We start from the raw sequence: 14173 nt of genomic DNA, 5'->3' as shown, positions 1-14173 counted from the left end.
AATCTGAATCTGCAAAATTCAGCATTCCCTGGCTGACTTCATGACACAGGATACTGAAGTAGTAAGTGTGAGCGTGCTTAAGCACACACGTGAGGAAGCACAGGGACAGCCTCACTGCATGGAAGCCACATGCTTACCCGCCCCAGAGGACATGTGTCCTAACCAGAGTTAAATGAAGTCTCACTCCCCTCGTTCAGTATTGCACATATGTGAAGACTATTCTTTGATTATCTGAGAAAAGTGCAGGGTGTTGCCTCAGTGATAAGAACAAAAACATTTTAAAAATTGAATAATTTTTAATCTCTCATCTAATAGGAATGTGTCCTTTTACTTGTGACCCTTATCTCTCTTGCAGCCATGGGTCTGTGCCACCTTAGGACATCTTTCAGGCTTTGCATCATCTTGTCATTGTGGAGAGTGAAGATGAATGGTTTCAGGATGAGTGTGATGATAAACTCAGGGCTAAGGCACCTTTAATTGAGAAGCATGGCTTGAGCCTCTGATATATAGATGTAGACAAAATTGGAGCTGCAATAGACTACGATGACCACTGTAACATGACAGGCTCGGCAATTGTGGGGGCCCTGAGGACAGCGGCTAGAATGAAGGCATAGGAAACTGAGGTTAGTGCCAGTGAGCCCTGAAACCCCAATGTGGACAGCACGGAAGCCACCGGCTCCAGCTCCCCGAGAGCCTGAGCAGGGACCAACTAACGCAGGAGTTTGGCCAATAGCGGTGGGGACACAGGAAGGTAGGCTGGCCTTGAGGAGGGCAGGGCAAAGGACCCAGAGGGATCCAGCTGGCCAGGAGGCCAGCACCAGTTGGGTCTCATAGTAGAGAGGTCAGCAGTTTGCCAAGAACGATCCAGAGAGGTGTGACAGCTAAGGCAGGAGTCATAGGCACCTAGGAGGGAGTAGACGTAGGACTGGATGAAGCCGCTGACAGAGGAGATGGAGTGATCCCCCGTGAGAGTGATGACAAGCATCTTGGGAACCACAACAGACATGAGCATCAGCTCCAGGAAGGGTGTGCATTGCTATCTGCCCCAGGAACAACAGGAACTGCAGGATGTGGCTACTGGGGAAACCCAGGACAGATCCTGTTACCTGGGGCCAGGTTTCAGGACTCATCTTCAGTCCCCTGCAGGAGAAATGAAAAAAAAAAATTGTAACTAGGTTCACTGCCACCAATCACCATTTAATCAAGCAATAAAACAATAAGCACTTAGCACTTTCTTACATTCTGAGAATATATGAATCCATCTTTCTGCCTGCAAGTGACTTACGGGGAGAGAAACAAATTATGATAGCAAGTAGCATGCCAATAATAACATGGGTGATATAGAATATCAATTACATATTAGAAAATGTATATGCAGTTGCTCCTCTCGCAGCTGCCCTTAGAGATAGGTATGACTGCTCTCATCTTCTAGATAAGGAGATGATGACTGAAGAAGTTAAGGAACTCTTGTATGATCAAACAGGAGCAGGGGGTAAGGCAAGATTCCATGCAAGCCTCTGGGGCTCTAATGCATGTACCACTTCCTCTGTTTCCCTTGGGCTGGGTACCACATGAGTGGTATGGCCTTAAGGAATCCAGAAGAACGGAAGGCTGGGAGAAGACCTTACAGAACAAATGCATCATGAACAAAATCGCATCAGTATCACTAAAAAAAACTCTAAGCGTTTGTGTTTCTTCTGTGTCATGGCTTAACATAAAATAACAGAATAAAAATCCGGGCTTTCCATTTCATTAGAGATTTTATTTTCCTCAATCAGTCAGAGAGTCAAATGAAAATCCACTATGCACAGCCTCAGTACTGTTATAAGATGTTCTTGTTGTTTTATTTATTTTTTTACCAAGACTTCCCTCTGGGGTGTAAGAAACCTCTCGTCCTACTGTTATATTTACTAGCCTTCTCTCAACCTCGGCTCTCCCAGCAGGCTCATGATGGAAGACAGGGAGGGAGAGGAACATTACTGAAGGAGAAAGTATCAGCTTGCCTTCTCAACATTTTCCTTAATTTGGATATATGTTCATCTTGTCCTTGGAGCTCTAGGTATCTTGTAAAATTTGTAAGTTTCGAAGGGTTAGGTTTCACCGGACATCTTGGTTCCAGGAACCTTTTCTCAAATTAGGCATTCACCGCTCAAAATTTCATGGATCCTGGCCAACAGTTAGGGGAAAATGGTGGAAAATGTTTCAAGAAGAGAGGATGCAAATTGTCATTATGGTACTTTGATTGACAAGGAATGAAGTGTTGAGAACAGGATCATTTATTATTCCAGACTTCAAGCATTAAAAATGGGGAGCACATTATGTCCTCAGTTCTGTCTGAAGCAACCCTAACAAAGGCTGTCAGCTGAGGCAAGGAATCCTGGTTCCACAGTTGGTGAGAGAGACACTGAGGGCATGTTCTGTGTATGGCAGTTTTGCCAGGAATAAGTCCTGGGATTTAAGTAGTTGGCTAATAATAAAGCTTCACTCTGCTAACCTAAAGCCCATATGTCAAAATCAAAGAAATACCTCAATAAATGCCAGAAAAATATGCTAGATTAGCACACTATTGTTTCAGAATAATATAATAATTTCAAATAAGGAAAATGTGTTAAGTGTGGATCTTGTCAACATACCAGGTAAGTATTACGATTAGAAGTAGCCTATAAAGCCTAACTGTCCAATATTTAATATTAACTTTTAGCTACTGTTATGAAATCCATACACTAAGTGTATTATATAGCATTCCACTGATAGTTAACCTGCATAACTATTTGTAAATTTCTGAGTAAATTTATCAGTTGTCTGGCTGTCTCTCTAATTACTCCAGATAATCACAACATAGTCCCTATGTATATATGTTTAAAATTTGTCATGTGAAACTCAAAATAATGTTGCTGCTTGGCCTACTTCATGTTTAGGTAGACTTGCCTGAAGTCACATATTTAGGAATTGTTATTGTTGGAAATTATGTCTTGTTCCCATGTACTTTGCACTAAAAACACTGCTTAGCAAGGAGAGAATCAATAAAAGGAATTAGAACTATGAGGGATACACACACATACACACATTTTGCATTCAATTTACAGAATGACTTAATTTGCACAATTTGACAACTATTATTGCCTACCTTACATCTGAGCAAATTAGGAATATAGCAGATTAAAACACCCCAGAGGTAGAGTGAACATGCACATTTAAGCTAATCTGATCCTGTGTCCGACCATGGCACTAGTAAATATGGCTATTTGAACTTGAACTTGCCAGGGGGTAAAAAGGACATTTTACCTATGTTTTAAAATGTCACAATGTAATAATGCCTCATAGTAATAACAATTAGCACTTACTGAGTAGCTACTATATATCAGGAACTTTATACTCATTTTATGGTTAAGTTCCTTAGCAACTATATCAGGTCAGCATTACCCCCATCCTACAAACAAGGGAATTAAGGACACTTACCTAGTGAGCAGTAGAGTTAGGAATTGGAATTTTAGAACTTCTTTAAGAGGCAAAGAAAAGAGCCTAACTGGCAGCAAGAAATTTAAGATAGAGAAAAGTTTCCTCTGGTAAAGCAAAAATAGCAGAAGTAGTAGATCAATTACTTAAAAGCCTTTATGAAGGTCAAAAAGACAAAAGTAACAAAAGCAATTGCATCTAAAAATTACTTAAGGAATCACTTAATAAAAGGTATAAAAGAAGATATTATATACATAAAACATGGAGAAGGGAGAGTAAGAAATGTAGAACTGTTACAGTGTGTTTGAACTTAAATGACCATCAGCTTATTATGGTTAGTTATTTTCATAGGATGTCATATAAGAATCCCACGGTAACCATAAACCCAAAACTTGTAATAGATACATAAAAAAGAAAGAGAAGTGAACCCAAACACAACACTAAAGTCATAAAACACAAGAGAAGACAGCAAGAGAGGAAGAAAGAATCAAAGAACAAAAACAACCAGGAAACATTGAACAAATGTCAATAACTACATTACATATCAATAGTTTCTTTAAGTGTAAATGCCCTAAATGTTACAATCAAATGACACAAGACAACTGAATGGATAAAAAACAAGCCACATTTATTTGCTGCCTACAGGAGACTCATTTCAGATCTAAAAACAGAGACCGAAACTGAAGGGATGGAAAAAAATATATACCATTCAAATAGGGATTTAAAAAAGCTGGAGTTGTAATACTTAAACAAAATAGACTTCAAATCAAAGAGAGTAATGAGAGACAAAGAAGGCCGTTACATGCTGATAAAAGGATCAGTCCAACAAGAGGATGTAACAATCATAAATATCTATGCACCCAAAGTAGGAACACTTAAATATATAAACTAGATACAAACACACCTGAGAGAAATTGACAACAACATAATAGTAGAGGACTCTAACACCCCACTTGCATCGATGGATAAATCATTCCAGACAGGAAATAAATAAGGAAATAGGGGCATTGAATGACACATTAGTCCAGATGGACTTAACAGATATATACAGAACATTCCACCCCAAAGCAGAAAATACACATTTTTCTCAAGGGCATATGGAACATTCTCCTAAAAAGACCACATATTAGGACACAGAATAAGTCTCAACAAATTTAAGCACACTGAAATTGTGTCAAACATCTTGCCATACCACAATGGTACAAAACTAGAAACCAATTACTAGAAAAAAACTAAAAACACAAACACATGGAGACAAAACAACATGCTCCTAAATAAGTAATGCATCAGGGAACATATCAAAGAGGAAATCAAACAATACATAGAGACAAATGAAAATGGAAACATAATGATTCAAAATATGTGGGACATAGTAAAAGCTGTTCTAAGAGGGAAGTTTAGAGCAATACAGGCCTACATCAAGAAATAAGAGCAATTTCAAATAAGCGATCTAAACTTAAAACTAAAGGAACTAAACAAAGAGGAACAAAAGAAGCCCAAATTTAATAGAAGGAGGGACATAATAAAGATCAAAGTGGAAATAAATGACATAGAGACTGAGAAAACAATAGAAAAAAAGATCAATGAAACCAAGAGCTGGTTCTTTGAGAAGATAAACAAAATAGACAAACCCTTTGCCAGGCTTATTAAAAAAATTAGAGATAGGACACAAATAAAATCAGAAATGAAAAAGAGGAAGTTATAATGAACACCATAATTATTCAAAGAAAAAGTATATGCCAATAAATTGGACAACCTAGATGAAATGGATAAATTCCTAGAAACATACAACCTTCCAAGACTGACCCGGGAAGAAACAGAAAATCTGAATAGACCAATTATCAGTAACAAAATTGAATATGTAATTAAAAAACTCTCAGTGAACAAAAGTCCAGGACCAGATACGGCTTCACAGGTGAATTCTACCAATCATTTGAAAAAGAGCTAATACCTTACTCTGTGAGAGCAGATTTACACTAATGCCAAAACCAGGTCAGAGATACAACAACAAAAAAGAAACTTACATGTCAATATCCTTGATGAACATATATGTAAAAGTCCTCAACAAAATATTAGCAAACCAAATTCAAAAATACATCAAAAGGATAATCTTCACTACCAAGTGGGAGTTTTTCCAGGGATGTAAGGATGGTACAATATCTGTAAATCAATCAGTGTGGTACACCACATTAACAAAAAGAAGGATAAAAACAATATGATCATTTCAATGCATGCTCAAAAAGAACTTGACTAAATTCAACATCCATTCATGCTAGAAAATCTCAACAAAATGGATATAGAGGGAAATACCTCAATATAATAAAGGCCATATATGACAGTAGATATGACAAACCCACAGATATATGACAAATTCACAGCCAACATCATACTCAATGGCAAAAATCTCGCAGCTTTTCCTCGAAGATCAGGAACAAGACAAGATGCCCACTCTCACCACTTCTATTCAACATAGTACTGGAAGTCGTAGCCATAGCAATGAGACAAGATAAGCAGAAAAAAGGTATCTGAACTGGTAAGGAAGAAGTAAAACAGTCCCTTTTTGTAAATGACACATTATTATACATAGAAAAGCCTAAAGTCTCCATCAAAACACTGTTAGAACTAACAACTGGATTAGGTAAAGTTGTAGGATACAAAATCAATATACAGAAATCTGTTACATTCCTATATACTAAAAATCAGCTAGCAGAAAGAGAGAGAGAAAGAAAAAACAGTTCCATTTACAATTACATCCGAAAGAATAAAATACCTAGGAATAAACCTAACCAAGGAGGTGAAAGACCTATGCTCTGAAAATTAGATGACGCTGGTGACAGAAATTGAAGAAGACATGAATAAATGGAAGTCTATCCCATGCTTATGGATAGAAAGAATTAATAATGTGAAAATTTCTATCCTGTCTAAAGCAATTTACAGATTCAGTGCAATTCCTATAAAAATACCAATGGCATTTTTTAATTAACTAGAGCAAATAATTCTAAAATTTATATAGAACCACAAAAGACCCCAAACAGCCAAAGCAATCTTGAGAAAGAAGAACAAAGCTGGGGGGTATCACATGCCTTGATCTCAAGGTATACTACAAAGCTCTAGTGATTAAAACTGTAGGTACTGGCACAAGAATAGATGCATAGATCAACAGAGCAGAATAGAGAGCCCAGAAATAAATCCATGTATACATGGTCAATTGATATATGCAAAGGAAGCAAGAATACACAATTGGGAAAAAATAGCCTCTTTAACAAATGTTGTTGGGAAAACTGGATAACTACATGCAAGAGAATGAAACTAGTCTTATGTAATATGCAAAAAAGTAAACTCTAAATGGACTGAAGGCCTAAAGGTAAGACATGAAACCATAAAACTTTAGAATAAAACATAGGTAAGAATCTTGTGAACATCAACAGGAGTAAATATATTCTGGATATGTCACCTTCGGTAAGGGAAAAAAAAGCAAAAATAAACAAATAGGACTACATCAAACTAAAAAAATTCTGCATAGCCAAGGAAACCATCCAGAAAACAAAAGGCAACCTACTGGTTAGGGAATATATTTGCAAGTGATACATTGTCTGATAAGTGGCTATTATCCAAAATATGTACAGAACTCATACACATCAACACCAGAAAAACAAAAAACCAAATTTAAAAATGGGTAGAGGACCTGACTGGATATTTTTCCAAGGGAGACCTACAAATGGCCAACAAACTCATGAAAAGATGCTCTACATCAGTAATCATCAGGAAATGCAAATCAAAACTGCAATGAAGTATCACCTCACACCAGGTAGAATGGCCGCTATCCAAAAGACAAGAAATAACAAGTGTTGGTGAGGATGTGGGGAAAAGGAAACTCTCCCACACATTTGGTGGGAATGTAAATTGCCACTGTGGAAAGAAAGCACTATGGAGGTTTCTCAAAAAACTAAAAATAGAAATGCCATCTATTTCTGGGAATTTCCCCAAAGAAAACAAAATCACTAATTCAAAAGACACATGCAGTGCACTATGTTCACTGCAGCATTATTTATAAGAGCCACGATATGGAAGCAACCTAAGGGCTCATTGCCAGATGAATGGATAAAGAAGACGTGCTACACATCCACAATAGAATATTACTCAGCCATAAAAAAGAAGGAAATCTTGACATTTGAGACAATGTGGAAGGGCCTTCTAAGCAAAATAAGTCAGATGAAAGAAATGCCATGATTTTACCATGACAATACTTTGGGCTTTACTTAAATCTAAAAAAGTAAGACAAACAGAAAAGAAATAGATCCATCAATACTCACAATAGACTGTTGGTTACTAGGAGATGTGGGGGAGGGAGGTAGGTGAAATAGGTGAAGGGGATAAAGAGGTACAAACTTCAAGTTATAAAAATGATGTTAGAAATTAATCATAGGAATTGAAGTACAACATAGAGAATATAACCCAAAATACTGTAATATTTTGGTATGGTAACAGGGGCTAACTACAATTACCCTGGCAAACAGTATTGCATACAATTATTGAGTCCCTATATTGTACATCTGAAATCAGTATAATGTTGTATATCAACAATATTCCAATAAAAATAATCTGGAAAAAAAGAAAAAAGTGATTGGAATTCTGTAGAGAATCCCTTGACATTGACAACAACAAATGCAAAAAGAAAGGAACAAAAAAGCTTCCTGTAAGTATTAAATTACTAAGGGAAAGACTCAGGATATAAAATTAACATTTAAAAGCCAGTTGCTTTCCTGTATACCAGCAATTGGAAAATTGGAATTTGAAATGCAAGACACAATACCGTTCATACTACTCCAGCCCCTACAATCAGAAGGAAGAAATACTTATGTACAAATCTAACAACATATATATATACAGGAGCTATATGTGGTAAAGTACAGAACTCTAATAAATGTAATCCAAAGTAACAAAGTAATTCAAAATGATCCAAACAAATGAAAAGATATTGAAGTTCACAGATTGGAAGACAATAATGGCAAGATATCAATTCTTTCCAACTTCATATGTAGATTCAATATGATCCCAATCAAAATCCCAGCAAGTTTTTGTGGATATCAGCAAATTGATGGTAAAGGTTATTTGGAAATGCAAAACACCCAGAATATCAAATACAGGAGTGAAGGAGAACAAAGTTGTAGGACAGACACTATTCAAGCTCAACACCTTTATAAAGCTGCATAATCAAGAGACTAATATTGATGAAAGAAAAGATACACAGACCAATGGATCTGAAAAGAGAGCCCAGAAATAGATCTACACAATATAGCCAACTGATCTTTGACAAGGGACCAAGGGCAGTTCAACTGAGAAACGATGGTCTTTACAATCCAATTGATTTTTAACAAATGTTGCTGGAAATACCAGATGTCCATATGAAAAAACATGAATTTAGACACAGACTTTGCACTTTTTAAAAAAGAAAAAAAAAACACAACCTGGGAGGTTATTAGAAATGTAGAATCTAGGATCCCACCCCAGATCTACTGAGTTAGATTAGGCCTTCCCTTTTCCTTCCTGGCACGTGGAGATTTAATTTGTTTTTTATTACCTCAGTTACATGTTTACACTTAAAATATGTTTTGTGGTGCTTGTAGCAGGTTCGCTCAGTGTGACACAATCCTGTAAATTAAAAATCTGTTTGGTTCTGAAAACTTTCCTTTTCGGCATCTTCATGATAATGTAGTATAATGAAAAATTTAAATTACTGCTGGCTTTGACAATTTAGAGAATATTGGGTTTGAGTTACTTAGAAAGGAGTCAGGAATGAGCAAACATGCTGTGTTCTATGTCAGTGAAAAGGATGTTCATTTGACCTACTTTGTTATAACTGAGTTATAGGCTAAGGTGACACTTATCTAGATGGAAGAAAGGAAAGGCATGAGATAGTTTTGCAATGTGAGGGTGAGCTCAGAGTCTCTGCACTCACCTCTTTGTTTCACGCATATTTACAGTGGTTATACTAACCGTGAAATGTCCTTCACCTCTAGCCTAAAAACTTGGCATAAAACCCTTCTTGCAATGTGATTTGATATAATACAAACTTTCTGGTTCTTGCAGCACCTAAATAAGAGTTTTTAACATTTCCATCGAAAACACACATTTTAATGAATCTCCAAGGTGCTGTATCACTGCTCAGCCCAAGGAATGTCTATCTTGTGGGACACATTTCAAATTTGCCCTGAGGAATTTTTGTTCCCTTGTAATTTCAAGGAGTCTGAGAATAATAATCGGGACTCATTTTAGTAATGGTTGTGCTTTAAATTATTTTGTGTATAAAGCCCATATGAAGGATTTCCCAAATATTTTTCTTGACCTCTGTTCTTTTTACTCAGTACTCATTGAGTTCACCTAATCCCATGGCTTTAACCTCTCTGGAAATGATCTCCAAATCTTTGTCTCATATTCTGGTCTTTCTCTTGAGCTTTATTTAACCTTATGCTGCGTTCTACTTGGATGCCTGTTGGAAACTCAATCCCACCATGTTCAGAAGTGAATGCATATGTTTTCAAATATTTTCACTGTCTGAGTTCTCTCTGTTTGTAGTAAAACCATAATTTACCCAAATATCTGGGCTAGTACACTTGGGAATTTGTTGTCTGTTTCTATCCCCTTGTGAGAGGTCCAGATGAATCCTTCCAAGCAATATCTCTGGCATGTGTTTGTTTCTTAGAATTATTCACAGTAGCACTGCTAATTCAGGGCTTATTTTTTAAAAAATCATTCCTTGACTATTGCAGTTGCTTCTCACATCTCTCCTGTCTCATCTCTCTCACACCAGTCCATTCTGCTGGTGCCCAACATATTAGTCTTTCTAAGTCTGCACTTTGATCATTTCAATCCTATGCCAAAATAGAAATAAAATCTTGAGTGGCTTAATGACTATGTGCAGTCCAGTGGGAGAGGCATTGAGATGTCCTTGAGAGCTGTCCAAGCCCTCTGTGTGACATTCAGGGTGGAGGGAAATTACTCATTCTCTGAGCTCAGTAACTCCAATCTGGTGCCCTTAGATAGCATCTAAGAGTTCAGCAGTTACGTTTACATGCCTGACAGTTGGTTTTCCTGCACCACACTCAGGTCTACAAAGAAAAACACTGACACCACATAAGCCTTTTCCTGTGGGACAAGAATTCTGTTGTAGCATCCAGTATAGGGTTCAGGAAAGATGGGAAGGGGATCCTCGTTCCTTTATTCTTTCATTATACAGATATTTCTTGAGTACCTACTATCTACGCCAAGTTTTGTGCTAAGGTAATGCATAAAAACAACTAAAGAAAATAGAAAAAATCTATACATTGAAGCTTAGCTTCAAATGTATATGGGTGCACGAATGTGTGTTTATGTTGGTGGGAACATACACCAAATAAATAAATGTGTAATATTTCATACAGTGATAGTTGCTAGGAAGAAACCACTGTGAATGCAGGAAAGACCATCCTGGTTTTTTATTTGGGAGTGTATTAAACATTTGGTAAGAAACTAAAAATGTATTGTTACTGGACCCACAAAGACCAGGCTCTTGAGTTTCAGTGTATAGAAGTCAACACTGACCTTGAAAGAAAGAAAGCAGGAAGAGTTCATTAGAGATAGTTTGTAAACAAGGGAGCCCACAAGAAGGAGGCATATCGCACTCCTTGGAGGGGGTATGCACAGGGCTTAGGGGCAGTTTCAGAGGGTGAGAGGCTGGGAGGAATGGCACTGGTGAATTATCTCGTGATGTTATCTCTGTTACTCAGCCTCTGGTGGTGCCACTTCATGGTTAGCAGTTGCTGACTCACTGGCTTTCCCAAAATGTGGTCAGGAACCTCCTTCTTTGGATGTTTCTATAAGATAGGCTGATATAAAAAGAATTTTCTAAATTTTCTTTCTCCTCAAGGTAATGATTCTCCATGTGCAAACAGGGAGTGGTTATTGATCCGTGGCAGTGTTTTGTTTTGGTTTAAGATATGGTCAGTTGATTGTTGATCATATGGCAGTTAGTGGTCTACCATAAATTATTATTATTTTTTAAGTAACATTGTAGGAATTTTACCTTTAAATCTTTAAGCCTCAAGATGAAAGTTAGCTTAAAATGGAGTCCCTGTTGCTCTTCCCTATGCTGGCTCACTTTCAAAATGCTGTACTTACTTCCAGTAAGTCAATGTTGCTGTCATGAACTAGCAGAGCAGGTAATATCCTTTTGCTACAAAGCCTGATCTCTGGGGAAACACAGGTGCTCCACTTTTAATCAGGTCCCTAGGATTTCCCAATTCATAAAAACCCGAGAGTCGTATTAGCAGGTGGCTCTCTGGCACCAGCAGATGCTCCTTACTACTCCCTAGTCTGAAGAATGAAGTCTGATCTGAGCCAAGCTACTATGAGAAATCATGACCTGTAACTCCTGGCCTCTCAAAACATGGGGGTACTGAGGTCTGTGCTCTGTCTCCTTTAGTCTAAAACTGACTCAGAGCAAAAGGAATACCAAAAAAATCTCTGTTTTGGGATGTTCACCCCTAAAATTCATCAGAGCCACTTGCCTCTTGGGGCGAATAATGGAGAAAAGTTGACAAGGTTCAACATCGAAGTCCCAGAGCGGAAGGGTGAGTGTTGAATTTTATCTGTCCTCTTACTCGTCTTCCAAACCTCCTCTGTGGGAGCCGTGGATGCCTTGAAATGCAGTATGTTCTCTGCTGAGACAACCATTGCCCCTGAGGTGGGCCTACAGACCGTCCGTGCGTAAGGGCAGCAGAGATGCTGTGGAGTCAGGAGGAATCACAGGGTTCCTGGATCTTACTTCTATAGAAGTCATCCTCTGTATTTTTTTGATATCAACCTTTAAACGTTTCTTTATACAGCCTTTATACAGTGGAGACAACAAAGGTACACAGAAGGGTGGGCTTGACTTCATTCTCCCTTCCTGGGTCTCAGTCTCATTGGAGTGGATCGCATGCACAGAGCTGGTACTCCTTTTAATGTCGCCCTTTGCCCTGTTCCCACAGACGTGTCCTAGGGAAGAATGGCCTCAGGAAACAACGCCTCGGTGACTGCGTTTATTCTGCTGGGTTTAACACAACAGCCAGCACTCCAGCTGCCTCTCTTCTTCATTTTCTTAGGAACCTATGTGGTCACCACGGTGGGGAACACTGGCTTGATTGTTCTGATTGGTCTGAACTCTCACCTGCACACTCCCATGTACTACTTTCTCTTTAACCTTTCCTTCATTGATCTCTGTTACTCCTCTGTCATAACCCCCAAAATGCTGATTTGTTTTGTAGAAGAAAACACCATCTCTTATGCAGAGTGCATGGCTCAGCTCTATTTCTTCTCTTTCTTTGTCATTGATGAGTGCTTTATTTTGACATCAATGGCTTACGACCGGTATGTGACCATCTGTAAGCCCCTGCTCTACAAAGTGACCATGTCCCATCAGGTCTGCCTCATGCTGATGGTGGGTGCATATGGCATGGGGTTTGTGGGTGCCCTGGCCCACACTGGGTGTATGCTGAGACTCACCTTCTGTGATGGCAATGTCATCAATCATTACATGTGTGACATACCTCCTCTCCTCCAGCTCTCCTGCTCAAGCACCTACATCAATGAGCTGGTGGTTTTCACTGTGGTGGGCATCAGTGTCATAGTGCCCAGTCTCACCGTCTCCATTTCTTACACGTTGATCATCTCCAACATCCTCCGCATCCAGTCTACAGAGGGCAGGTCCAAAGCCTTCAGTACCTGCAGCTCCCACATAATTACTGTTTCTCTTTTCTTTGGAGCATCAGCATTCATGTATCTTAAGCCTTTTCCTGCAGGGTCTCTGGATCAAGATAAAGTATCCACAGTTTTTTATACGATTGTGGGGCCAATGCTGAATCCTTTCATCTATAGTTTGAGGAACAAAGATGTCAAAATTGCACTGAACAAAACTTTGAAGAAAGGAGTGTTCTCCTGAATGGGATCTGCGTTCATTATTGATGCCAAAGCCTAGTAAGGGGATACAATGTATAAAGATAGGGAGAGAATACAAAGAAATAAAAATAGAACTCAGATAATTTAAATAACAGGGCCAATTAAATAAATTATTTTAAAAAATCCTTTCCCAAAGACAATAGATGGAAGAGGATCAGTCCCTCATCCTGTCATTGAAGGTGGGAAAGTAGTTCAGTCTGTCCTTCTCCAGCTTATTTGCAGAGATCAGAAGGTTTTAAGTAGAAAGGTTCAATGGTAATAAATTCAGAAATGGGAATGTTGTACGATTTTGATTGAGGCATGTCTGGAATTCTTGCAAAGCTTTGTCATGGATATGTAGCCTTTGGTGGACTTTAGATTCAGCCATTTTCTAATTCATTTAGGAAACTGCCACTGAAAGACTATTGCATTTAAGGGACCGAGAGAGCTCTATTGGGGTCTACTGGAGTGACCATAGGGCACGTGGTTTAGGGAGATTCCTTTGTTTCCCAAAGGAGGGTTATGTGTTGGGAGATGCTACTCTCACTCTCGTCTCTGCTTTCTTCTCACTTCAGCCCCAAGGGTATGTGGTAAAGGGAGATTTCCTTCTGGTCCCAGGTTCTACGGACAGGAAACTGAGCAACCATTTAGAGCTGTCAGTTACTAAGGGAACCTCCACTGAGCTTTACTTCCTGGGACTTCGGGGCACGAAATATGGGTACCAGGATATTCTACACTAATTTTATTAAAAATATTTGCCAAT

At 38.5% G+C, this 14173-nt stretch overlaps 1 protein-coding gene across 1 annotated transcript; it reads left to right on the top strand.

The window, feature by feature from the left end:
- The first annotated feature begins 12472 nt into the window (after nucleotides 1–12472).
- Nucleotides 12473–13414, top strand: LOC108387787 (olfactory receptor 8B3-like). Its single transcript, XM_017646144.3, has one exon. It carries the CDS (start codon nucleotides 12482–12484, stop codon nucleotides 13412–13414), a length of 933 nt encoding a protein of 310 aa, XP_017501633.3. The 5' UTR covers nucleotides 12473–12481.
- The last annotated feature ends 759 nt before the right edge of the window (nucleotides 13415–14173 follow it).

Source organism: Manis javanica, chromosome 6 (genome assembly GCF_040802235.1).
Source record: "Manis javanica isolate MJ-LG chromosome 6, MJ_LKY, whole genome shotgun sequence".
Taxonomy (NCBI): domain Eukaryota; kingdom Metazoa; phylum Chordata; class Mammalia; order Pholidota; family Manidae; genus Manis; species Manis javanica.
The sequence above is the reverse complement of the archived record's forward strand: the minus strand, read 5'-3'. Positions and strand labels throughout refer to the sequence as shown.

Excerpts from the sequence above, each read along its gene's own strand:
- LOC108387787 (XM_017646144.3), top strand. The coding sequence starts at position 12,482 with ATGGCCTCAGGAAACAACGCCTCGGTGACTGCGTTTATTCTGCTGGGT.